At 35.6% G+C, this 26,845-nt stretch overlaps 1 protein-coding gene across 1 annotated transcript in view; it reads left to right on the top strand.

The window, feature by feature from the left end:
- The window catches only part of LOC128995663 (E3 ubiquitin-protein ligase MYCBP2-like), a 71,157-nt gene extending 68,553 nt beyond the window's left edge, over positions 1-2,604 (top strand). The window contains exon 38 of the mRNA XM_054420680.1: positions 2,511-2,604. Within this exon, the coding sequence (XP_054276655.1) occupies positions 2,511-2,604 (94 nt within the window). The remainder of the gene's footprint in view (positions 1-2,510) is intronic.
- Positions 2,605-26,845: the final 24,241 nt, after the last annotated feature.

Raw genomic sequence — 26,845 nt, 5'->3', positions numbered from 1 at the left:
GTTGAGTAAAAAACATATTTTTTCAATTTTTCACAAATATTTAATCCAAACTAGAAAAAAACCAATATTTTACCAGAGGTCCCAACACTATGTGTTTCTTGCCATTTAAGGTGATTCCAGCAACACATTATATTTATAAATATTTCAAACCAACTGGTACAAATCTCACATGATACAGACATTAATATGGATTGAAAATATTTTTGGAGTTGGACATTTATATAGAAATGTATAAATAAGCACGATTTTTTAAAAAGTGGCTTAAAATCTCCCCATGTTATTCTCATAGGTAAAACACCAAAAACACCTCTTTATCCTATTCTATCTATTTGCTTGAGATACAGTAAATAAACATATTTAGGCACACTACATTGATTTCAACTTTTGATATAAAACAATAATACAGGGTAAAAATTTAAAAATCTAAAACTTATATGAATACCATTTGGTAAATAAATTAAATGGTTCCATTTGTATGACAATGTATTATAACATAATATCAGTGTTGGTAATGGTTACAAACTCCATGCATTACTGGTGTGACTTTATCGTTTTAAAATGCTTATTTCTCAAAAACTGCTTGAGATACGACAAATGGTTAAATTTAGGTACACTATGTTAGTTCCAACTTTTAAACAACAAAAAACAATAATACAACATAAAAATCAAATACTATTTTAACATTATTTTAAATGAGTACAAATAAATCAAACAGTTATCATGAAAATGTTATAAGTCTATACTTAATTCCATTATTTTAAAAGTCCATTATTAAATATTCTAAATTTGTGATTTAATCACCAGACATCCCTATAACTCAAAAGAATTATATTATTTTATATGAGTACAAATAAATCAAACCATTTTCATTTGTATGCCAATGCATTGTAATATAATAATAGCATTAGTAAATAAAGGTCTGATTTATTGTTTAAAAATACTTATATCTAAAAAAAAGGCTTGATATACAACAAAACAGCTAAAATTCCAGCAACCAAAATAGCCTTCAACATAATAATACAGCATAAAAAGTTAAACAATTTAAAACCATTTACCAGTTTCTTTTGTATGTAAATGTGCTATAATATAATTTCAACAATAGCAATAGTTTCAAACTCTAGGTATTACCAGCACGGCACTGTCGGGGGCATGACGATGTTCAAAGTGATGCGCCTTCTATCACTTACATGTTTGTCTAGCTTCTAAAAAAAATATTTATAGCATAAAATTTATATATTAAAATTCTACATAAACTACTGTTTAATACAATATAAATATAATTTAATTTATGCCACTGTATAATTATTAATTAAGGAAAATATAAAAAGGTTACTCAAAGCAAACATGAAAAAGTAAGTAAGCGAGGATTTTTTTTATTTTTCGGTCAGAGAAAAACTTTCAGTGGAAGAAGTATAGATGATTAGATGTTCCTCAATTTTTGTTTCTAACATTTTTTCATAAAACTTTTAGTTTGTCATCGCTGGGGATCAGAAGTAACCTATGGGTCGGGAGCGCGTCCGAGTTCACGTGCCGAGAGCTGGGTTTTAAAAAAAGTGGTCAAAAAAAGCTCTTCATTTCCAGGCTTGTTTTTTCAGTATTAATAACATTTTTTAACCAAAAAATGCCCCCATATAGCCTCTAAAACGCCAAAAATAGGGTAAAACCATCATATTTTACCTATTTTGGGTGTTTTTTCGCCAAAAAAATTCAAAAGTCCTAGGTCCAAAAACGCCGAAAGTGAGGTCATATTGTGGGTTCACCACTACTCACAGTTTTAATATAAATTGGTGCGTGCATCGACTGCAAGGGCAATTGTACTGTCTGTAACCACAACAGAGCCACGAAGTGTAACTGAACCCTGCAGTTACACAACTAATCCCTAACCCCGTCATACAAGTGCAACATTGCATCGTCACTCGTGCATACCGAGACAGTTGCCTCGACTTGTCAGATTAGCGATAGCAGAACAGGTCAAGTAGGTCTGGTTTAAACTGACGAAGGGGTTGGAATCCTTACCGTTTCAGTGATTACTATCACTTAGATTCAAAAAAATATTTAAAGCATTTTGCGTCAGAAGAACGTGTGTGTAAAGAACCAAGCAATATGTGAACTTGTAACTTTAACCTATAGGCTGGTATCACTGGTGACCACACCACCATATAACTCAATCATAGAATTTCTTATTGCTTTAAAACCCCTTAAATCTATAACAAGAGTGACTTATAGCATACTTGTGTGCCGATTGCCTATACGTGATCCAAAATTAATCTGTATTACAGTGTCATTGAACATTCGGTAAACTCCAAAGGCAACTAAGCAGCCCCTTCAACAAATTATCCAATTGGAAAAAGCACAAAAATATTCGTGTTCTTCAACTGTATAGACCAAGAGGCACGTGTCAAGACCACGCCTACTCTATACACAGTGATTCATAGCCTAGCCGTGTCCGTGGGCGACTGAGACTGGACTGTCACAGAGCCACTTTATAACCAACCGATTGATTGTGTCAGTTACGTCACCAACCACAGACCAGTGTACAACTCAGCCGTTGGAATGTTTGAGTGTTTGTTACAGTTGAATGTTATCCAAGCCGCCATCAGATGAATCTAAAATCCTCCTCATAAGCCAGAAGTCGATACAGTACTTTAGTGTTAGCAAAACGGGAGTGCCGATGGAGACCAGGTCAAGTCCCTTCAAACGCACGCAACCCCCGGGGCTCCCCGCGCAACCCCACAGTTCTCCATCAGCACTCCCGTTTTGCTAACACTTATAACATTACTATTAGTAGTACTGCACGTGTATGATTGGTTTCTGTTGAGGTAAAAAAATGTGTTTCACCTACACCTTCAATCTTGAATAATCAAAATCGCCTAACAAATTTTTCTTGGAGACCCCCAAGCTCTTCTCTTTTTTGGACCCCCAGACCCATCGCCAAGTCACCCTCTCTGTACAGTTTGGCTCTGTGACAGCTAGGCCCAGTGATCAAGCTCATTTTTTAGAATCCAAACCACAACCCACACAACCCACCGAATACAGGGAACACTATCCACTCAGCTACCCACCCCAGATCCGTACCAGCATTGGCTGGCACACTATACACAAACTTCCCATAATTCACAGGAGATTATTCAACCCACACACCGTTCATGCCACATTATAAAACACTCAGTGGGCAATGCGTGAGTTGTGAGCGATGAGACGCCTTTATTCGATCGCATGAATTATTTACACCACGGTCGGCCGGCACGAAGCCGCGGAGACGTATATACGTGAGCTACGCTGAGGCGATCCACTGACCTACTGTAGGTGTCGTCCGGTCGACGGTCGCCGGTTGTCGGTAGAGTTTGATCAACCTCGGTCACGCACGGTCGATCGCAGCGGACGACTTACCGACACCGTGACCGGTCACGTAAATCAACATGGATATCCGCTCACGTTCCGGTTCATTGTATTAAAATACCACAAACTTGCAGTCACCGCCTATTAAAACTATCGCAAGCTATTTCAAACAATATAGTAATTAATTGCTGTGGAAATTTCTAAGCTAAATACTGTCTATTGTCACGGTGTTACTCAGAATTACAGATTCCTTGGTTTGGGGGCGTAGTCTTGTCTTGGGGGCGTACAAAGGGTTATCCTGAACGTTTTAAGGACTTGATGTACCGGTAGGCTATGAATATTGTCATTGACATTTCATGTGTATCGCATCCCTTGACTAAATGAACGGATAAATTATTGTGACGCCAAATTATACTTTCATAGTATTTCACGTTCCATTGTATTAAACATAAACTTGACTATATCTAGATATTTAAATATACCAAAGCAGATATGGGTTTTAGATAACCGGTAGGCCTACTTTTCTCGTAACAGCACCAATATACAATCAAATCATGATCCGTAAACAGATTTGTGACAGCCTATCTTAGAATTTTCATCATCAAACTTTTTAAGTACAGTCCCGTTAAAATGACATCGTCTGCATCAACGCTGCATTCTGTGTGACGTGAATAAAGTGTGATTAACAATAATCACCCAAAAATTGGGAGTAGGGAAAAACAAACTTAACAACACAAAGTTGTTGATTGTGTTTCTAAAAATACCCCGGAGTTCCGGATATCTTTACCGGTTTATCCCAATAGCTGAACCAAATTGATTCGCAGCCCCGTTATTTCCTCGGTTGTTTCCATAGTTTTGCCCGATTAGCTGTTTCGGTCCGCCGCTGCGCCACGTGGTCCAGTTGTTATGCAAGTCGAGCACTCAGCACTGTCAGGTAGAAAGCTTGTCCCGTTCCCTATAACATTACAACACCTATCACCAGCTGATCAGGCACTACCGGTCTGCCAGACGAGTAAATCCATTAGAACACTCATTACTACAATCAACCACCACCTTTTATGGAGTGTTGCATAACAACTGTGTACGAGCTCAGAACTAGCTTGTCAGCTTGTCTCTTTGACAATTCTGGAGGAATCGAGTTCTCTTTATGGTTTTTGGGAAAACGGATACGTGGATGAGTTCTGTAAATGAACCTTAAGGAACTCTTTTTCCTAACCGCCAGAGTAATCGGATGATAACTGCCTGTTAGCTACATGTTTCTTGGACTCTGTACAGAACAGAAGGTAAATGAAAAGAGTCGTGATCTATTTTCCTCTTAAACCTAATCCAAAAGATGGCTATGAATAATGAAACCTGTGGGTCGATTTGAGAAAATCGTTAAACTCTTCCGCAATTAAAAAATAGATCACGTTGGAAGCTGATGGAGAACGTTTAAACAGCTATATCTGACATGTTTTTACTTTAGTCTAATCTTTTTGAATGAGTCATTTCACAACAATCGTAGATCAAAAACACCGTCATTTAAGGAAAATAATGTTAGGTATCATAAAATCCACTTCTCCAACAACCGGGTCGACGAATTTCGAAATCAACAAGAAGAGAGAGGCCTTGGAAAATTCAATAAAACAAACTTATTTGCGAGTATCCGATGAAAAGGGAAAACGGAGAATCGGCCACCTGTGGCCCTGTTCGGCATATAGAAGTTAGGTTATGTTGGGTTAGGTTAAGGTTAGATTATATAAGTATGGCCCCTGAATTTACGACCGGTGGCCGGGACCCCTACACTCAATCAAAAGGCCTGATAAAAGAACATTAACAAGACCACGCGCCAAAATGACCTATTGTAGATGTATTTATCCAGTTTATCCTTCTCCCATACAACGTGAATTGTCCATGGACAAGCTACAAAAGCTGTTGCATTATGTATACGTCAAAATGCGATACACACGAAACGTGCAAGAACTTATTTGGGTTAAAGAAGACTGGCCTTAATTGCTCTGTTGAAGGATTTCGTCTTACCAAAGTAGAAAGTTTGGACTAGCTGCTGAGAGGTTTTCCTGGTTCACTGGACAAACCGTTTCCATGATCCGCCCAATTACCGAAGCAACTACGGTCTTTAGGAATCACTCTAAACGAGTAGGCACTTCTGGCACTTCCTTGTTTGAAGTAACAGGAGCGGTGGATTTTCTATTCCCTCCAAATTAGCTGTGAAGTTGGGGAAAGTAGCCAACCAATCGGTAGAGGATTGGGGATTTTGATTTAAATGGCAAGAATAGAAATACGATTTACGAGAATTTTAACTTGTTTAAGAAAGGAAATGTTTAACAGATATGTCTTTAGGGCCCCTCTTATGCACCTGCGGTAGCCGCTGCGATTTTATATGTACATTGACTCCAATTGGTGCTTTTATCACAGGAAACATACTACTATTACTACTATTATTGGTTTAGTAGTATGTTTTCTTTTACGCACTGTAATGCGGCTCGCTCTATACAGTGGTTGCGGCCCGCAAGTACAGTGCGGCGGACCTACTAAAGAAGTAGGCGTTTTTTTTTTTAGTAGGAAACGCAGCTTTTATCCGGCTGTAGGTACATGGCTCAAATGTGAGCTTGTTCCAAACCGCATTCGAATTTCGCAGCCGCGACTTTTTTGCGGTGCTATAAAAACCGCAGCCGCAGTGCAGAACATGGGACAAGTGCTAGGGAGAAAGAGAGTTGTAGGGGAGAAATAACAAAAATTACTTAACACCAATTAGCCTACATTTATTTAAAAAAATGTATCAAATTGAATTGTATCAAACTGTTGGGGGTGTTCAAATCATCTCCATCCTTGATTTTATAGCATTTGTAAGAACGTATCCTTAAAATGCAGTTCCATTTAGAAAAAAATGATTATACACCCAACAGTGTAGCTGAAAGTTAATAAAACACGTGTACAGGTTGGTGATGATATCCATGACAAAAATAACCTGCATTTCGCAGAGGTTGTAAAGAAATCAGATAACCAAGATGCCAGAAAGGCGTGAGCTCTGAATGCGTAACATCAAAACAGGCCCAGTCTGGCGTAATGGAATAAACACTTCCCATGTAGTAGGTGAGAAAAGAGGAAGTTTTTAGTGGGATCCACTGGGTCTAGTTTACACTTCATCACTGTGTATGCATTTGCTGCCCTATCGAGAATACTAATTTGTACCCGTTGTTTCCGACGCAAACAGCAACGAAGGCTCCCAAAGAAACGAGTTCACTTCAGGGTAGTGTTCAACGCATTACGGGAAACATATTATTTACGTCTCGTTGCGGAGTACTACAAGACTATGTAAAGAGACAATAATTTGGCTATCCCTGAGGAGATTTATTCATAAGCCCGTTTTTCTGAAAAATACTCTTTTTAGCGGTTTATTTCCTTTGATCCTAATCAGGCACTGTTCTAGATATTCACTAGAACTTCTTCCCTCACCTGGTACCGAAAGCACTATGACCATCGGTATGTTTCCTTCTCCCTATTCCCTTCATCCCTTTTTTTAATTACTTATAAAGTTTTTTTTTTTAATCATAATTCTCGCTCTCGCTTCTTCACACTCAAACACGTGAGGATATTTCTTCCAATTCTTTAATTCTCAGAAAGCTCTCCATCTCCCAGGTCCAAGGGGAGAGAGGAAGAGAGAGTCAGTGATGCTCTCTCGGATTATCCTCACCTCCTTGTTTGCTGACCACCGTCTACTACAGTCCACAGTCTTGTATGAGGATGAGGATCGACTCTCACGCTATCACCGTAATGATACCTCTTATCCTCCATCTCTCCAGTCCAAACCAGCCAATATGGCATTCGCCACGGATTATCATTGACGAAATGGGATTTGTTTTTCAAATTGCAGCAAACTGGGGAGAACCGAAACGCGATCTTGTGTTGGTATTTTAGAAATTCAAATATTTGCTTATACCGAGTGTAGTTGAAATTGTTTTTGTTGGCTTGTAAAGACTAGGTATTCCTAAATGTCTATCTCTCAACTAACTTATACAAAGTAAAATACGATCGGTAAAGATTTGATTGGTGAAAAGAAACTCGGATATATTGAATGAATAGGCGCTTTTTTTGCTCAAGCATGACTTTACGGCACTGTACTTAAATTGTACCGTATTTCTTAAATTGTGCTAACAATTCAAAACGGAATGGCACTATTTAAAATATTGTTTGCTTATTCAGATTTTATATTTCAATCATTGTTGTATATACCGAAGTAGACAACTCATCTCATCTATGTAGACCAGATGTATCCATAAAAATTAAATAGAACACACTGTAATTGAATGTGCTGCTCTCGTATTTGTTACCGTGCCGAAAGAGCTAACAATTAAAAAAAAAGGTTACGGTACTTACTTTCAGTTTGGCTTCGTTAAAGCATTGACTAAGGAAACAAAAGTTTGTTTCCCTTGTCTGTGGTTAAAGAGAGTGTTTATTCGAAAACGTCGGTAAACTATAGGTCTAATTGACACCAAGATATTATAGGCGGCTCATTTCAACTACGACCATGTTTATTTAAAATGTTAAGACAACTTTGACATGGTAATAAGACTGTCTAGTTTTTCCAAAGGTTCTATATAAAATAACCCTACTAATTAATGTAATTTTAAGCCTATGCGCATCAAGGTTTTTGATTTAACACAACGTTTCTTTGGCCATGAAATGCATCATCACTCTACTAGATTCAGACAATTATTCGCCATAGTTATTTCACAATTATTTCACGCTAGTTTTTAGGTAACAACGTCGAAATTGAAAGGAAAGGGGAAACAAGACTGGATATTTCCGCTTCCTCGACGATCGTGAGTCGTAATAACTACAACTGGCTGATGACTGGTGAAGTCAAGTGTGACCGGACCGAATCATATTTGGACTGCTCAGCTCACTGCTCGTACTTTCACACCTTTGAATATACGATGAAGTGGCTATCGCCGTCTTTGTCTAATGTCACTTCCGCGTCCGGCACAATGCGCGCTCGATTCAAACATTCGATTTACCTTCACTCGATACAGTTTTGTGAAATGATTGTAATTTATAGGACGTAGTTTATAGGTAGTTCAGTAACAGCACAGAATAGGTTTTAGGTAATCCAGGTTTTAGGTTCGAGCACATAACAAAGAGTAGAATCCTGTATCTATTTTCTTCTATGGTTTGAGCTAACAGCTCAGTACGGTAGGCGTTTAACTACGGTATCTATGAAAATTCGACCAACCACAGAATTTTGGATCAATCTCATTTTGTTTTTTGCCTCTACTATAGATGTGGATAAAATACTAGTGGATATTTTGTTTATCATCTCGCCACTGTATCAATAATAGATTGCAATGCAGCTTGGAATACAATAATTTTGCAAATCAACCATTGGGCACTCCTATTGACTATTCCACTTAACATGGACAATGATTTAAGTTTTCCTACATGATATGTGATACTGGCTTGCTGTAGCTGTTAGCATGTTAAGACGGTTTTATTACTTGGACAAGGACAATATGATTAGATGGCCGGGTTTTTTCACCAGTCGAAATTGATCACCAATCAATCGTATTTTAATAAATTACAGAATGTTTGTGAATATATCAGATAGTGCTTGCGCACTTACTTGTTCTCCTAGGTTATATCGGTACACCGTATGGTTCTGTATGGAGTTGGGTCATTATTTGGGCTACGTGGGACAGAATATAGAAAACAATAATAATGAAAAATACACTTTTTATAAATTGGTTTGTAAATCAGTCAAACTATCGAAAAATGTGCTCAAAGGCATTATTAAATTAAACAAAACTAAGTTAAATCATAGACCTATAAAATCAACTAAATAAACCATGCCTGGAAGTGCGGTATCTGGGATATTTATTTTAATAAATCATACTGTTTGGTTGTAGATGCCTGTGATATTTTGTTAGACCTACAAAAAGTTACAACTCAATGCTATTTTTTGAAAATATTTATGAAAAATCTATTCTTGTGTTTTACTTTGACTTTGTGAAGGTTTTATGGACTTTAGGCAACTTGATCCAATCTGTTCAAACTTTTAAGCAGGAATGGACTACTTTTCTATTTATTCATGGTACAAATACATGATTGTGGTCCTATAGCTGAATTTGGTGTGATGATATTAATGTTAGTAGGCTGATTCTGTCTATTTAATCAATTGATGATAGGCTACAGTTTACATAACTTATACATTTTTGCTATAAAAGTTAGTAAACTTAAGTAGGCTACAAGTTAAGTATTTACAAGTCAAGTAAAACTTGTAATAGAAAACTGGACAACAGTCTGCAGTAAGACACAGAAAAAGGTAGTTTGAAATCTTAGATTGCATCACTATGTTCCCCTCTCTTCAAACTTTAAAAGAACTATACCAACTTATTAAGGTTCACTATTTAGTCTCTGTTTAAATGACAATGTTGTATAGATAAGTTAAATCAAATGAACTTAGACCTAATTGAGGCTTGTTAGGAAGTATGTGAAAACTTGCAGAAACCATAACCATTGACTAATTGGATACCTATGTTTGACTTGGTTAAAAAGGTTGTGTGTTCGGCCGACTTTAGTAATTTAGATCAGCACAATCTGTAGGTGGATCACATCAACTACGATTTTGATAAAAAAAAAGCTGGCTATAAATTTTAAACATGGGGATGGAATTTCTAGTTGTATTGATAGTCAAAGCCATAACTTAAGACTTTACCAATTAAGTTTACCTTGTAAGTTAAATTAGGTTTAAGTGCACAGAACTAAAACACTTTTGAAGGCAATCTTATTTTCTTGATGAGACCTAGGCAACTGTTCGTCCCACTTAGGGGACCATTTCATTAGTTTATCAGCTTGTGGCTAGATCCTTTATGCCTGATGATGCCTTTTAAATTAGGTACTGGATAAGTCAGTTGCCTTAAATCTACAACATTTAAGTTAGGCTTACAACATTTTAAACTATATAACTATAAATATAACTTATGTCGAATAAGTTAGTTAGGCAGGCGTTGACACTTTGTGTTCAGAAAGAACTGAATTGGCAGAATTGGCTATTAATTTCAAGCAGTCGACAGGTTTTTAGCTATCCTATTTAGTTTGTTTGGATTTCCTACAATTCCAAAGGTAAGCTAATAAAAAGAAGGCCTAAAATATGGTTAACGGGTGGCATTTATTTGCATCAATAAAATAGTAGGTTTAACCATAGATAAAACATACTCCCTTAGTCTATGGTTTATACCATTCAGTATGATTTAAAACTATACCATAGAAGTTCGGTATGGATAACAGTAATTTAATAATAACAACTTATTTATCGTCACCATGAGAAGTAGATTTTAAGGTATAATAGCACAGCGCACTTGCCGCACAGCACATAAGGTTAAAGCGTTAAAGCAGAAGGCTGTGCATGTCTTCTAAACAGCACTTTTTACAGGGTGTGAATTAAATGGAAATTATGTTTACCTTAATTTTGAAGAGATGTGTCCTCCGGAATAAGAGGACGTAGTCACTATTGTAGCACAAATAATTAAAACCGTTCCTTCAAGACGCCACACACTGCCACGACTGGTTGTTTACACTGTTATAACCTCAAACAAACGAATTTTTAGTTTAACTTTCCACGAACTCTGTTGTAGAATATTTTAAACTTAGGATAGTTAATGATTACGAATATTAACTTAAATCCAAATTTACGAATTATATAGTTGGATCAGCAACGACGTATATCGCGTTTCTTTTAGAAGTAAACAAACATCTGCGTTCGTGTTGTTACTTTCTGTGCGATGGAAGCAAATTGAATGGCGACCGTGGCGGGAGCTTCTGGCAACACTACAGCGCGAAATTTCCCTACTGCTTTCCCAGATATCCCTATTTTGATAGTTACGTGCAGTTACGTGTATACTCAATGATAGGGGGGACAGAACTAACTAACCTTGTTATTAAAATCATTAATTCATGTGACGTTAACAATAGCATTGCAACTAATTATTTATTAGCGAACTTCCCATATAGGGAATAAGCTATTACCGTAGTAGGTACTCATGGTGAGACCTGGACCCGGAACCAATTTACTTTTTTCATTTTGAGGTCCCTAGAGGCCAAAAACACCATCCGTTCAAATTCATATACAGTATGTATATATATATATATATATATATATATATATATATATATATATATATATATATATATATCCGTTAGCATTCTATAAGCACGCATAGACTAACCATTTAAATTTGTCGAAATCAACGTTCTGGTAAAAAAATCTTACTTTTTTATGGGCAGTGAAATTTTCTTCAACATATTCTAAAACAAAGCATCTATATAAAAAAGGTAAAAATAAAAACACATATCCCTTTGTTTTATTGCCGCTTTTATTATGTCATACATATTATATTGTATGAATTGTTATTATGTGTTTTGGAAATATCACTTGTCCCCACACAATTAGTTCAATAGTTCACATGCCAATAATGAAATTGTTAACACTAAAAGTGGACTTATTGTTAACTTATTTTACTTTTGTTACTTAATTCATTCATTTCACGCTTATTGGCAACACGTGTTTAGAACTTATCTCTTGTGACTTCACAGGAACAATAAATTATAAATTTTAAGAATTGAGGCTCTATCAACTGACTGACAAGGAGTTCGATAGACGATAAGGGTAATAAATAATTGCTGTTGTAGCCAATTAATGGAAGTAAATCTAATATGACCATCAATGACTAGAGTGTCTTAACCATCAATGGATGCTCTGTATGTAATGTTGTCCGTTTAATAATTTACGGTGACTGTTAGGGTATTTAAAAAAAAACTACATGCAAACGTAACTCTCTTTTTATGTGTTTTATAATCAATCAATACAGAAATGAGAGTACAGTAAAAATCATAGATTAACTAATACAATCACATTAGTTCATCTTAGGTAAACTATAAAAATATCATCGTTGTAGGAAACCTTTCAATAAGGCGAACTTCTAGAGTTAAGTGAATTTTGTAAAGTAATTCACTATTTATACATGGCACACAATGCCATTTTGCATCATATGAAACTTAAGCACATCTGGACTATAACAAACTTGTTATAGTGAACTTGTTATAACTAAACAAGTCGTATGATATTTGTGGGTTAATTTCACGAAAGTTATTGTGATTCTATATTAGTTAATGTAGCAAATATCTCGAGACACAAAAACAACAAGGATCCCAAGTTTGGACGTATCTAGCATAATTTTACTAGACACAGAGGCACACACCTGCTTAATAAAATTAATTATGAACGTCAAATGTAATAAAGGTGTCCGTGTTATCAGTTTCTAAACATTATCAACCATGTGACACAAATTAGTAGGTACTGAAAAGTCGATGACTTCATTGATTCATTTACAACCATTGTGTTTTCATATTAAGTTGGAGAGGTTAAGATCTATTTCTGATTAATTTAAAGTTAAAATACCCGCATAAGTCCATTGCAAGTATCACTTTTAAAGGTTAATTATCAAGCAAATTTGGGTCGCTTTCAACTCGAGATGCGCGGGAGAGCTTGGTAAGAAGCTAACTGGGTTGCCGTTGATGGGGAGAATTAATCACATTTCGTCCCAATTTGGGCATGATGCTTGCGTCACGTCAGGGAAGGCGAACAGCACATCATCTTATTACTCTATGCTCGGGGGGCGAGGAGAGGATATCATCTTATTACTCTGTGAACTCCCGTTCACCTCCTGACGAACGTCATTATTTTATACTCTGTGAGCTGAGAATACGGAAGGGAAAATACCGCCAAAAGTTCACATACGTTACCTAACCTGTGATCGTAACTCCAGTAATTATAGTATCGTAACGAACAACTGTGGTTTGATTTTAAATTGTTTTTTTATGTGTTAAATGTTTAGTGACAAATGTAGTAAAACGCTGATAACAAATTCTTTTTATAATGCTAACCAATTTTTCATTGTAGGCAATAATGAGGAGCACTTGTTTTTATATTCTTCTTTACTACCTATAAATTATGTGTCCATAAAATTAAGTAATAGATTGTTAAATCTAAATTTTATGGAATAATTTGATTACACTTGTTAATTTAATGGTAAATGAATTGCTCACGACTGCAAATAAAAAGGAAACCTTCACAGACAGTTTCACAAGGAGTACTGGTCATTTCGAGATAATATAAGCAGGGACGGATTTTATATTGTGCATTAGGGTGGTGGCCACGAAAGGGCAAAAGGGAGTGGTGCAGTTCTTAAAAGGCATCGTCAATATAATCACAGGACCACTATTAATCACAAATATCGTATCGTACATGGTAAAATCATCTATTGTGTTTTGCTTGTTTATCAAGAACAATAATAACCAGCTTTAACCATAATTGAGCTCTTGTTACCCCTAATTTCGCTCCCGTCCCTTTGCATTGCATAACACATCATATAGACACTTCGCAGACATTTTCGACAAAATATGATGTATGAACTTAGTCAGCAACAAAGCTATCATCTCATTGCATTCTTCAAATACAACGTAAAACACTCACACACAGTGCTTATGCGACACAACATAATAAAATTGCATTGTCAACAAATGGACTAAATTCCTCAAGACAAAGGAAAAAACTTAGTTTTGCAACAGTTCGCGTCAGCTGTTTTGACGCGTGTGACGAAGAGGCTGATAAGGCGGATTTGACACAATAACGAGGGTGACCAAATCGTAAACCTCCCCTAGCAAACCCTCCCTCTATATCGTAAATTCTTCTCAACGGCTCTCCTTGACATAAACGTCCACCATGGAACCGACAAATGAAAAGTAAAACTTGACTCGATTCTCCAGTGTGCGCTGGAGTCGTAAAACGACAAGAGAAAACTCGATACGAATCTATCAGCCAGTGTGAATTATTTTGAAACAGTTCATTCAAAAGGGGAAAGTTTATCATTTGAATTTTGAAAGCTTGATATTTCCAAATACGTACGTAGTCTATTGATATTTAGACGAATCAGGTGTCACATAGAAAAGAACACTACCGATACTAAAATATTTCCCAAGCTTACATTTCTTGTAACAAATGTGGCCATAGTTTTGTTATTACTGTTTTGCGAATAATATTATACATAATAGTATACGGTTTAAAATACTAAGGACAGTGAAAGTAATGTTGGAGATTTATTATTTCATTGTTTACGACAGACAATTTTTTTTATTAAATTATTACACACAATCTTAAGAGTTGTCGGTTCCTTTTTGCGTATTCTGTGTATTGAACATGTCCCTCTTACAACGAAGTCCAATAAGCTTATAGGTTAGCAACACATTAACTTTAATTTACTGTCATGAAGAAATAATTTACCTCGCCTGAAGAATTTTTAAGTCTGTGTATTTCACGATGCACTGAAATGAATTTCGGACACACTAATAATATTAGTGTAAGATAATAGTGTGCATCGTTTCTGAAAACGTTAATTAAGTTGATAGAGTCAATAGCCAATCTAAATTTTATGGAAAGAAATTTTAATTTTAGTTCTGCATTACAAGGTAATAAACACGACATGCAGGCAACGACGATGCAGATGTCACAACAATTGGAGGGAAATGGACAGGGAATGTTTCCCTCATCTGGCAACACTGATCTAGCTGCAGTTGTTGAGAGGGGGGGAGTGAGCAGGTGTTTGTTCTGTCCGGTCTGTCACTTCACTTCACAACAAAGAGTAGCTTGTCACTGCGGTTTGAAATGAACAGGAATACTGTAGTTACGAATTAGAGGGAATTTAACAATTAATTGCGTGGAAAATCAGTAGGCCTCTATTCATTCGTGTGCAATACTGTAGAACCAAAATTGTACTTAACGCTGTCGAGTAGTTTTTATTAAATATGTTTCATGTTTCAACATACGTGTACCTATAGTAACAAAATTATTGCATATATAAATTGTTTTAAGAAGAGGATCTTTGACGAGAAGCTGAGGTTAATAGCTTATTGACCACAAGTGAACCATAAAATTGCAATTCTGTCTTCTGCATTCTACAGCTATACAATTATTTTAGTGGATTCACTGATGTTTTGCTGACGGCAGGATAATTAAACCATATTAAACTAAGTAATCATTTTTTATAGACTGAACAATACGACCACAAACCTTAACTCCACCCTACTGACTAAAATATCACACATTAAGCTAGCAATTCTACAATATTATTCTCTCATGTTGTGTACTAAAGGTCATTTACATCATCAAGTACAATACTTGCACTTGCGTGCTCGTTGCCATTGTAGTAATTGTTTTTACTACCGGGAGTACATTGTGACTCACCGGCACCAGTCTGGCTACCGTGGATTAATAGGCTATCTACACGACAAACCTGTGCATTAAATAGAATACCCCTCAAATCAAACTGCTGTAAGAGTTAGAGATTCAATTACAAAATATTAATCGGTTTCGGTTTTTGAATTGAACAACTAGAGAAAAGACGAAGGAAAACAGATTAAGTTTTGGCAAATTGACCGCTAGTGGGTAGTTGGATAAGAATATTACCCAAGCGTACACAAAAATGAAGGGTATTTGTATTTTTGTGTTTAACCGTACTGAGTATAAAAGACAATAGTTTAGCATAATAAATATTTAGTTTCATTTCTATCTGATAGATAGAACTCTATTAGTTTAGTTACTCTAAGAGTTTAGTTTCATTTCTTGGATTTTGAATCAAGACACTAACGAATCGTTCGAAATTGTTTGCTTTCGTAATTGACATTGAGTTTATTTATTACATCTTTCGTGCTTACATTGATGTTAACTAAATCTCACGAAGTGAATAAAACTACTCTTAAAATTAAGCAACACAATTTAAAATTGTTAAACAACTAACCTTCTCCTCCTGGGTCTTCTCTCCGGCCTCGCTCATGTGGGAGATGTGGCCCTCCGACCTGGAGCCCGGACATGCTGACTCCCCCTGGACCTTCCCCGGCTCCTCCATGGTCTGTCCCTTGTCATTCCACACTTCCGGCTCCGACACGCACTTCTCCAACCGGGGGAACAACGCCAACCGAATGACCGGGGACTCCCGCCGAGGCGGCCGCGACTGAACGCTCTGACTGCGGAAGAAGCTAGGCGAGGTAGGCGTAGACCTGGTCCGATTCTCTTGAAGGAAATTCTTGTTAATCTCCAACACGTTCTTTCCCGAGTTTTCCATCTTGTTGTTTTCCTGCACCGTGATTTGCGGCAAGGAATGCTTCGTTTGCAAAATATTTTTGCAGTTCTCCTTCGATACGTCTTCTTGCAAATCCATTTTGTCCAGTTGCGAACACACTTCTTCCGTGGTCATGTTGTCTGAAACAAAAATCGTAATTACTTTCGGTTTTCTTGGTGAGAGAAATGTGAATAGAAATTGTGTCATAAAATGATAAAATAATCTAAACAAGAACCTCAATAGCGCCCCAACGTATATACTATTGGCTGCCGAAAGTACTAGCCAATAAGTTTCTAGAGGTGCAACTAAAAAAATACTTGTTCATTAATTAGCTTATTTATATTTTTGCTTTTTTTCTTATGAATAAAATAATTCAATTGAAGATTGGATACAATGACTAAGAGCTCGGTATGTTCTTCACTCCCATCATTTTGCTCAATTATCTTCATCGCCGAAGTTGACATTAGATTTTACTATGATCGAGATTTATCGCGTTACAAAGTATTTTATAAATGTGATTTTTTTCCTAACGTACAAGTAATAGTGTTCTTTGACACATTTTTTTCAGAAAATTTTTAATTTCACAATTTTTTCCCAAGAATACTGATTTATCGATTTAATTATGTGAAGCTTGAACAATTACGATTTTGTATAGTGTTGCGTGTTCCGAATGTTAGTTACGAAATGTTTAAAGTGTTGTGATAAAAACCAAACGAAGGTGAGGTTTAGTAAACAAACATCGTTAGTTAATCTTGTTGACGAAACAAACCAACAACACACCTTTTAAACTATCGGGTGATATTAGATACTGTAGTACGGTAGGCCTACTATGTTATATTATATTGCCTTATATTGGACCGTTTGGTGTGTAAAGGTGTATGCCTAAGCTTTGTACGTGGATGATCGAAAGTCTATTGTTAAATGCACAGCACCATAATAGTGATTTATGATAAATTCTTATCCATTATTCAGTTTCAGTACGGATTTAATTTATGTTTTCCCCATAGCATATATAGGTCTATTAACTGTATTTACCTAACTAACGTCAACATTTTAATTCTTAACAATGCTTTTGGACTAATGATGTAAAGGAATTACAATTTAATAAATTAGTTATAATAAAACTTAAATACATTTAGAAACGAAACATAACTGCTCCCACTTTAGCATTGAAATATGTTTCGACTAAAGTTTTAAGTGAATTAGGTATAATTAGTAACTACTTTATACTTACCGAAGAAGTAAATGTTATACATCAGTATGGTAGGTACATTCATTTACTCTGTGTTCATATTTTGTCATCTAGCATAATATGATAAAAGATTTTTGCAGACACGTCAATAATGTTATTTTTAACTATACCCATCATGAAGTTTATGTGTAAATTCTTACTAAACACTGAAAAATGGTAAATTGATTTATGAGTTGGAATGGAAGTAAACCTTGAAAGAAATTTATTTAAACTTAGAATTTTTGATTTGTTGAAATGTCATTCAAGAAACGTATTAATCTACTAACAGTCTGAGGAACTATCCTACTTTTGAAAGTCAAGGCTACCAACTTGACACTAAGGTGTGTCAACTCCCACACAAATTTTTGATATTATTAAATGCCATTAAACCTGAAAATATTATAATGTCCTAAGTAAGGTGAAATTACGTATATATTTTATAATAGCTTGCTCAAAAACAAGTTGAAAATAATTTACACATCTTTTAACAAACTATAACTCATATTTAGGTAATTAACTCATAAATATTATTTATTTTCTCATGTTACATGTTACGTAATATCCCATGACCTGTTTATCTGTGTGTTTGTTTTGTATATTTACATGGAAACAACTAATACCACCAAATATATAAAAAAATGAATATCAATATAATTTGTTTACATACAAAACACAGGAACTATTCAGTTATCACTGAACAAGTCAGTGTAAACGAAATCCTCGTCTATTACACACAGACTTTCTACACGAACCCAAGTACGGTTATGTATAAATTTAAACTCACATTTTCAAAAATATTCTATTTCTAAAAATAAGCTATCCCACCTGCTATAGATGAAGTGTAGAGGTTAAGTGGTGGGTCGATCCATGTATCCTAGCAGTTCTGCGCTTCACTAGGGGCTGCCTGCGCGCGCATACACCCCTTTCATCCCCTTGTCCCCTCGACTCTCTTATAGATTTTGCGGTGGGGAGCTGCCTCTCCTCCGAATCAAAACAAATACCCATCAACCCGATAACAGCCAAATATAGGTCAGGGGTTTGGCATCCGGGCTTTGGGCAAATCAGGTTTGTTTGCTACATTGAGCGAGAGGAAACTCTTTTGGGGTAAAAACTACCAGTTTTGGGGTTAGTTTAAGGTTTAGGGAGCCAGTTCAACAATTTTATAATTTCAATTTTCTAATTTTGTATTTCTGTAATTCACTAGCTGTAACCCACGGGCTTCACCCCGTTTGACTTCATGACTATTAATACAACTATTATTGGTTAAGTTAAACTGAAATAAACAAAACAGAATACAGTAATACAAACAAATAATCACACCTGGTTTTTTAATAAGGTAATAAATTGAAAGAATAAGAAACAAATAAGTACAGCTGAGGTATGTTTAACAACAGGTATATGAAAAGTTCCCATTAGAAAGGAATTACGACCTTAGGGCAATTTATGAAATAATGGATAGTTTTTTATATATTTTAAGTTAATGGTTTATGGGGGTGTGACTTGTAGTTTTGTCAAAAGTTCATGGGTACTTTGGGATTTATATATGGATTGCATTTTTGGGATAGGGAAAGTCCAAACCCTGGATTTGTTAGTCAACTATCTACTGTAACATCTGAATTTTGTTAGACAGCATCTATTTGATAGCACAAATACAATCTGGGCCCAGAAATAATCTCGCTAGCAATCGAACTTTATTCTTAAAAGGGTTATACATTTTTGGTTTGCTAAAATATTGACTAGAGCGTGATTTTATGGTTTCGTTTCGTATTTTATGGTTTCGATTAAAACTTTTGTTGTTGATCATGTCTTTGTGTATATAAATAATTATAATTTTATTTCCTCCATATAACGTTACGATTAAAGGCATTTAAACTTATTTACTAAGGTGATTTTTTTCTCTTGTAAAACAATCCCGTCTTTACTTCACTACCAATTGCAATGAGTGAGTTGGTTATGACCTGTTCGATCTTTTACCATGTTTCCATTACTTCAAATAGTTTGGAAGCCAAGATAAATTGACTCATCTTGTCAAATTTCTACCCAAGTTGTAGAGAAATCTTACTCCGTCCCACTTGTACATCACTACACATTATATGAAACAACCCTCACATCAAACATATCCCGTTGATAAAATATACTCACGAGGATCTTGTGGAGATACATTAATTAATATCTTAACGACAAAATGGAACTGGATCCAAGAACCTCTTAGCATTCTTGACATAAACCCTTGGATTGGAAAGCGAGTATTGTACTTATAAAGTTACTATCCCCTTGGCTATCCCTTCAATCAATGTCCTAGAATATTAAACATTATGTGGAACTCCACTATTATTTTAGAGACGACTTGTCTGGGTACTAGACGAGCAGACGGCGACCCATGACATCACAACAACCTTTTGTATTCGCGTAGCGTCAGCGATACATCTCAAGCACTCTTCACAACCTTTAGCACTTTCGCTGATTAGTCTTTTACCGCGGAGAAAGGGAAGTGAAATGTTTTATACTCTTACTATTTTTAGTGCGAAGCTGGCATCTATTTTTCTCAAGCAAGGATAACTTTCTTAGTCTTAACCAGTGCTTTTTATTACTTAAGTGAAATTTATGACGGGTTTAAGCGAAAATACATTAGTAATATATTTTATGGTAGAATTGAATTTAAGTAGCTTGATCAAAGAAAATCGACATCTTAAGGAAACGCTGTTCTAAAATACTTATCAGTGAATCCATCCATCCTTGTTGCAGGTGTTTTACCTATGCAATTTTTGTAAGAGGACGGTACACAATTTGCCTGCGTGGTTTTATATTATTACATGAAAAAGTATTCTGTACAACCTGTAAGCACTTCTAGCCCCCCCCCCTATACTTAATCTACGTCGAATCTTCACCTAATCCAAAGAGCTATCGTGGACACTGTAAGTATAAAACCATAAAACTCTAAAAGAAGAATGTTAGAAGCGGTCATGTCCGAATGGACAAGTTTAATGTGTAGGGCTGTAGGGGCCACACTGGTCGATAGTAAGCTACAGTATAATCTATAAGCCCTACACATCCATCCTCGTATGCAGATGACTCACCACATTGTGCTGCCAATAGGGGCTCAGATAATTCAAGAGAAGGGAAGGGTTACAGTTTTCAACCCTGCTAATTGTCTGTTTCAAACTTCCCTCCCGTCCAAATAATCCTCTTGCATTGACTTCAATTGACTTGTGCCTTGGAAACTGGAGATATGTCTCCTTCAGTGAGTTTAAAAGGAATCGGTTTTCTTTGGAAAGCCTGGAGATTAAGGAAAGTTACGGGATAAGAAAATTACGTAGGAGATTCTGAAAATACACTTTGGTAATTTGAATTCAGTTTTAAATAGTTGTTGCAAAATTGTCAATTGTGTTTTATTAAATCTACAAATAACATTTACTGACTATGCTTGTTAGCACATTATATTTTTCCTACAGTTATTATAAAGCATGAAATAATTAGTATTTCAAACACTAAACGACACGTTTTAGGTTAATTTAAATCTAAGTGTTGAACGAAATGGGAAACACTGCAACAGCTGATATTAGTCGTAGTATCTTTTAACGTGTTGCCAACCTTTTTCGAAGCGTACACGGAATACGTTCCTTAATAAAACCACGCTGTATTGGGTTGGTGGTTGGAATGATGCAGCAAAAAAAAGTGTGGCAAAAGTAAAAATAGTGTAAAAATATTATTTTCCTACAGTTACCTAACAATGTACATGTTCTCTCACTGATTTGAGAAAGCAAAGTGGCCAATTCGCTCATCAGTGAGACAATGTTAACATTGTCTAACTCTAATTACTTTGTCTCACTCCAGATTTGCAACGTGAAGGCACGTTTCTTTACCAATTTATTTGTTTTATGGTAACTATAGGAAAAATATAATGTGCAACTGAGTGCAAAGTGCAATCGCCTCACTCGAGAAAAAATTGCGGGTTCGATCCTGAACTTGAAACCCAGCTGCCCTTAATTATTAGGGTCAATGAAATAGTCTTGGCTAACGACATCGAAATTATAAAGCGTGTACAGGGAACATAGCCCTTGCAGCACCACGCAGTTTTACCACAGATAAAAGGATGATCATATATATTATTCTTGATTTATTCTCTTAGTGGCCATACTTACAGCAATCGTGTAACAACATTTTAGTTGACTATTAAAAAAATTAAAATACAACCTAGCAGAACTATGAACGAATAGTAACGAAAATTCAGTTTTTGTTATCTGTTTATCTTTTGATAACTTTGTTAAGAGACTCAGCATTATATTCAGAAATGTTATTACCAATAAAAAGTTGTAATGTGAAATTTGAAAACCACGATCAAAATTAAGTTCCATGTTAAATATTATAGTCGTCGTTTAAACATAATGTCAATCACTGTAAAAGAGTAAAAAGCCCACTTTGGAGTTGTCAAATTGTAAAGTTTACGAGTGCTCATGAAGTCCAAATACCAAAATATAGATGGTAGGAGAAAATTGGATCCAAAACGAATATTAGATCCAATGAGCGATTGTGATCTGTCAGATGCAGGTTTGGGTTGAGAGAGGGATGCAACGGGGGTAACATTGTCACAGGAGCGGCAAGAGGGGGGGGGGGGGTGATTGCGCAATCAGAATGTTATTGTGCAACTAACAGTGATCAACGTTCAGCTTTTATGTCAAAAGACCCTTTTTAACTTGAAACTAATCGTTATCCTAGGACTTTCACATAAACGTTGTGACATCTTATAGAATAGTCACGACCTTATAAACGGCAGTATAGGTTTAGTTAAAAAGTTACAGAATAAAATAAGTACTTGAATAGACCTAATTACTTGTGATCCAAACAATTATTTTAATCCCAGCACGAAGGTTTTGTTGCTATACAATTAAAATAATTTAACTTTGGTAATAAGATTAGGACACATTATCTATGACTATCCAATATAGGTTGAGCTAAGCTAAGCATCGAGAGACGTGTTGGACATTAACCCAATTTCGGGCCGATTGGGTTGTACAGTAGATGGAAAGAAATCCTGCGCTCTACTCTACTATTAGGCTGATTAAAATTAAAATATACAGTCAAAATGTTATTGAACAACGTGAGATAAAGGTTGTAGTTTATAGAAAGATGTTTGTGTCGCCTCCATTAACACTTCCATGGAAAGTACAGCTGAGCATGTCATCAGTTTATGATAGCAGGGAAATCTAGTTTCGTGTATATTTTGAAGACTTTTTCTGATATTAACCATCACGAGAGATTGAAATCCAAATAAATCATAAGTCCATTAAAAATTGAAATTAATCATTGCATTGTTTTAATTGTGGTTCAGCATTCCTAACTTAGTAAGGAAGTTTTTACCGTAACTAAATCTATTTCATTGACGGTTACAAATAATTTTTTCGACGTTAACTAAATTGATGACAAATAAAAGTTTTAAAATTGTATTATGTTAAGAAAAACATTAGTACCAAACAAGTAAGTTAAGGTTACTTAACTAAATACCGTACTCAACCAAAAATTGTACTTTTACACGAAAAACGCCATTTACTATACACGAAAACAACCCAATACCCCTTCTCCAGCTCAGCGTGTGCCTAACCCTGAAACTTTCTCCGAGATCAGTAATGTTTTGGTCCGGGAATGTGATCTAGGTTACAGGGTGGCTGGGCTGAAGGTCGTCCAAGGTCATCCGGGGCTCAGTGTAGGTCAGGGTAGGTCAAGACCGGCCAAGGTCGTCCACGTGTTATCAACCATTGTTTTGGACAATACCAGCGTTATCACTGTAGGACGATTTGTGATTTGATTACATATGTATGTGTATATGTCATACAGTGTTATACACACAAATAAATGTAATTATCTGGTTTATGATTAAGTAAATTACAATATTAGTTATAGTTTGAACTATTTGTTGTGGTGAAATAATTGTTGTGTGTTAAATTATTGTGTGTTGTACGAAATTATTCAAAATTGCATAGTTATTTGTTTAAATTTTAAACTATTGCTATGTTTAGATATTTTTCATGAGTAATTTTAACAGGTTTTAAGTTATCCAATGTTTTAATTATCTAATGAATTTCCTTTGTGCATTACTCTAAATTTCATCCTACCATTGCAAAAAAAGAGTAAAATGTCTATTGAAGTTGGAGTTTAATTGACTGCATAGGCTTGTCTTATTCTTGCTTTTGTTTTGTTAGCGAAATTTGCATTAAGGACCAATGACGGTCCCAGGGGGGGATCAAGGGGGTCGTGACCCCCCCAAATAAATTTTTTATTTTATTTTTTAAGAAGATGTCAACAAGATAATAAAGTTTTTGTGATTGTGCCGGTAATTAAACCCGTGCCACCAAAGTCTGAGACGTTAACCACTATTTTGTTGTTTCATAGCTAGCAACACATCCAATTGATATGTGCTATTCCTAAATATGATATCGCGTCCTCTAGGATAATTAGAAATTACAACCTTGGATTTAAATTGAAATAAAAAATGTAATGTTATTCATTATACATTCACATTTATTTCAATGTCTTGAAATCATCTGTCAAGAATGTCTTAATACATAAGATCTTTTACAAAAAAAATTAATAGTGTTATAGCAAAAGCTGTTATGGTTCCTTGAAGAAGTCAGCTAGGTATTTATGGTTTAAAGCAGCACAAGGGGAATTTTGAGAAGGTATGGGACGGCCATTGACACTACAACTTTAGGCGTAATCTTTGGCGAAGGGGGGGGGGGGCTGAATGGGAATTAATATCGTGGGAATTTAATATGCTGGTTTAATGTCCCAAAAGTTTGCAGCACCTTTCATTTCTGTTGTACTGTATACATAAATGCGTATCCCACACCTTTAGTGTCATTTGATGGTATACAACACACATCATAAGTATTTTTCTTGTCTGTATATCGGGCCTACTTTTAAATTTGATTTTTTAACCCAATAGTTTTTGTTATTTCAACCTTTTTTATTGTTATAAACCTAATTAGGCTATTGCGGTTATATTTAATTACAATAACCCTTATTTATTACAATTTTTATTACACAATACATATATACTTTCTTTTTGACAATGTTTTGAACTCAATCCCTAAACATCATTGGTTATAAAATAATACTGTATTGAGTGTTTCATGGAAAGCCAGGAGAGTAGTGATCTGGAGAGGGACAGAAGAAAAGAGTGGTTGAGATAAAAGAGTGTGGTTGATAGAAACTCTGCAAATTAATTATGTAATCTAAATGATTCCAAAATAGTATACCTGGGGTGGTAACTCCCATGCCATATGCATAGCAACTAGGTCAGGTTTAACATAAAAATTAAGACAATGTCAAATTTAAAAAGAAATATATTTCTCAATATTTCAAACAGTAAGCATTACATATAACATTTTTAATCATTCACATAAATAATTATGCTAACCTGTTTTCTGACTAGATTTAGTTGTACATAAAACTGTATACAGTAGTCTTCAAAATTCTGATCTATATAAAATCCAGACAGATGAAAAGGAATTTTTGGAGGCTGCTTTTAACTTCGCATTTTCCTGTCGAAATGGGCCTTAGGCCTGTGAGTGGATAATATGCAGCAAAACAGGGGAGCCAGTAGGACAATACAAGAGTGAACTGTACTGATAACAATTATTTGAGGACACCAGGACAAAACCCTTAACTTTGTTTCTATGGATTTTTAGTCTACCGAGCTACCAAAAGAGTCACCGACTCACCATGCCTCTATACTTTAAAAAAGTCCCTAGGTACTTACAGTACAATTTTTACCTTACATTTATGGAGTGATTTTCTACATTGCATAGAAGTATGCATTGTGGGAACTGGTGGGATTTGATGCTATAAAAGCGAGTGCCATGATGTAAAATTTATCAGAACAGTTTACTTGCTCTCCCCTTGAGTAGCATGATCAACTACTTGAAAAACTTATTATTATTGTATTTAGCTTTTTTTTTTTTTTTTTTTTTTAAAAAAAAAAGAGGTTGGCGGCCTCTTTTAACCTTGCATTTGCCCGTCCACATAGACTAAGCGCCCGTGCGTGGATCGTTAACAGCAAAGCAAGGAGTGAGCCGGTACAGTACAAAGGTGAACTGTACTGATAAAATGTTATCGGCAGTGACCAGGATCCGAACCCACGACATCGCTGCCTTGGGCCCGAAGTCCGCGACGCTACCGACTGAGCCACCGACTCACTAACTATTAATGTTCAGTATATGGCACATCATCAACAATGTCCAGATATTTGCCACTTGCCTATCCTTTAATAGCCATATTAAACTAGTGATAAATTTCAGTTTAATTTAGAATCAAAGTAAACTACGAGTATTTGCCACATCACTTGAATCTTTGAGAGTCGAATGTAACCCCAAAATTAACAACTAATCATTGACTACAAAAAACTTAATATTACTGAATTCCGCTGTTAATTTACAGAACACTAATGAAATTCACTTAGGCCTATTGAGGTAAAATTGGTCTGATTTTTCACAAATATATTGTCTATTAATGAGGTTTGAAAAATCTGAAATACTCAATAAGCAAAATAAAAATACCAGTACAAGATTTAGTGTAACGATTACCATATACTAACCAACACAAGTACACTTGTCATCCCATTGTAAATTTTGAAGCTAGTTTTTTGTGTCTAGTTCATGTATGTCGACACTGGGCGCTCATAGATTGTCAAACGAAGGTTCCGCGATGTGCCGTGTAGTTACAGGGCACACCTCTGAAGGCGAGGATGGAGTATGCTACCAGCAGACGCTGCAGCGGTGTGCACCGCAACTACACAGCAATCCTAGTGGTGGACACCGGAACATATGCTAACCACAGCACTGCTGTCGGTCTATATTAATTTTACTTGTCTATGGCGCTAGTTTTGAGGAAATCTTTTCTATTATTTTAAGGTTAATTTCATGCTTTGTGCTTAACTGTTTGGTTATATAACTAGGAGACCAGTTATTGTTTATGATAGATAGTTTTATTTGGCTAAACAAGGTTTAAACTTACTGAAACAAGAAACAAATTGTAAACAAAAACACAACCTCTACAGTGCAACGTACAGAAATAACAATAAAAATTGGCTTCAGCTGTTCCAAAAGGATAA

This window comes from Macrosteles quadrilineatus, unplaced genomic scaffold (genome assembly GCF_028750875.1).
Source record: "Macrosteles quadrilineatus isolate MER2022 unplaced genomic scaffold, UCM_ALF_1.0 Scaffold_5__1_contigs__length_97177068, whole genome shotgun sequence".
NCBI classification, from domain to species: domain Eukaryota; kingdom Metazoa; phylum Arthropoda; class Insecta; order Hemiptera; family Cicadellidae; genus Macrosteles; species Macrosteles quadrilineatus.
Note: the sequence above shows the minus strand (reverse complement) of the source record. Positions and strands in the feature narration are given on the sequence as shown.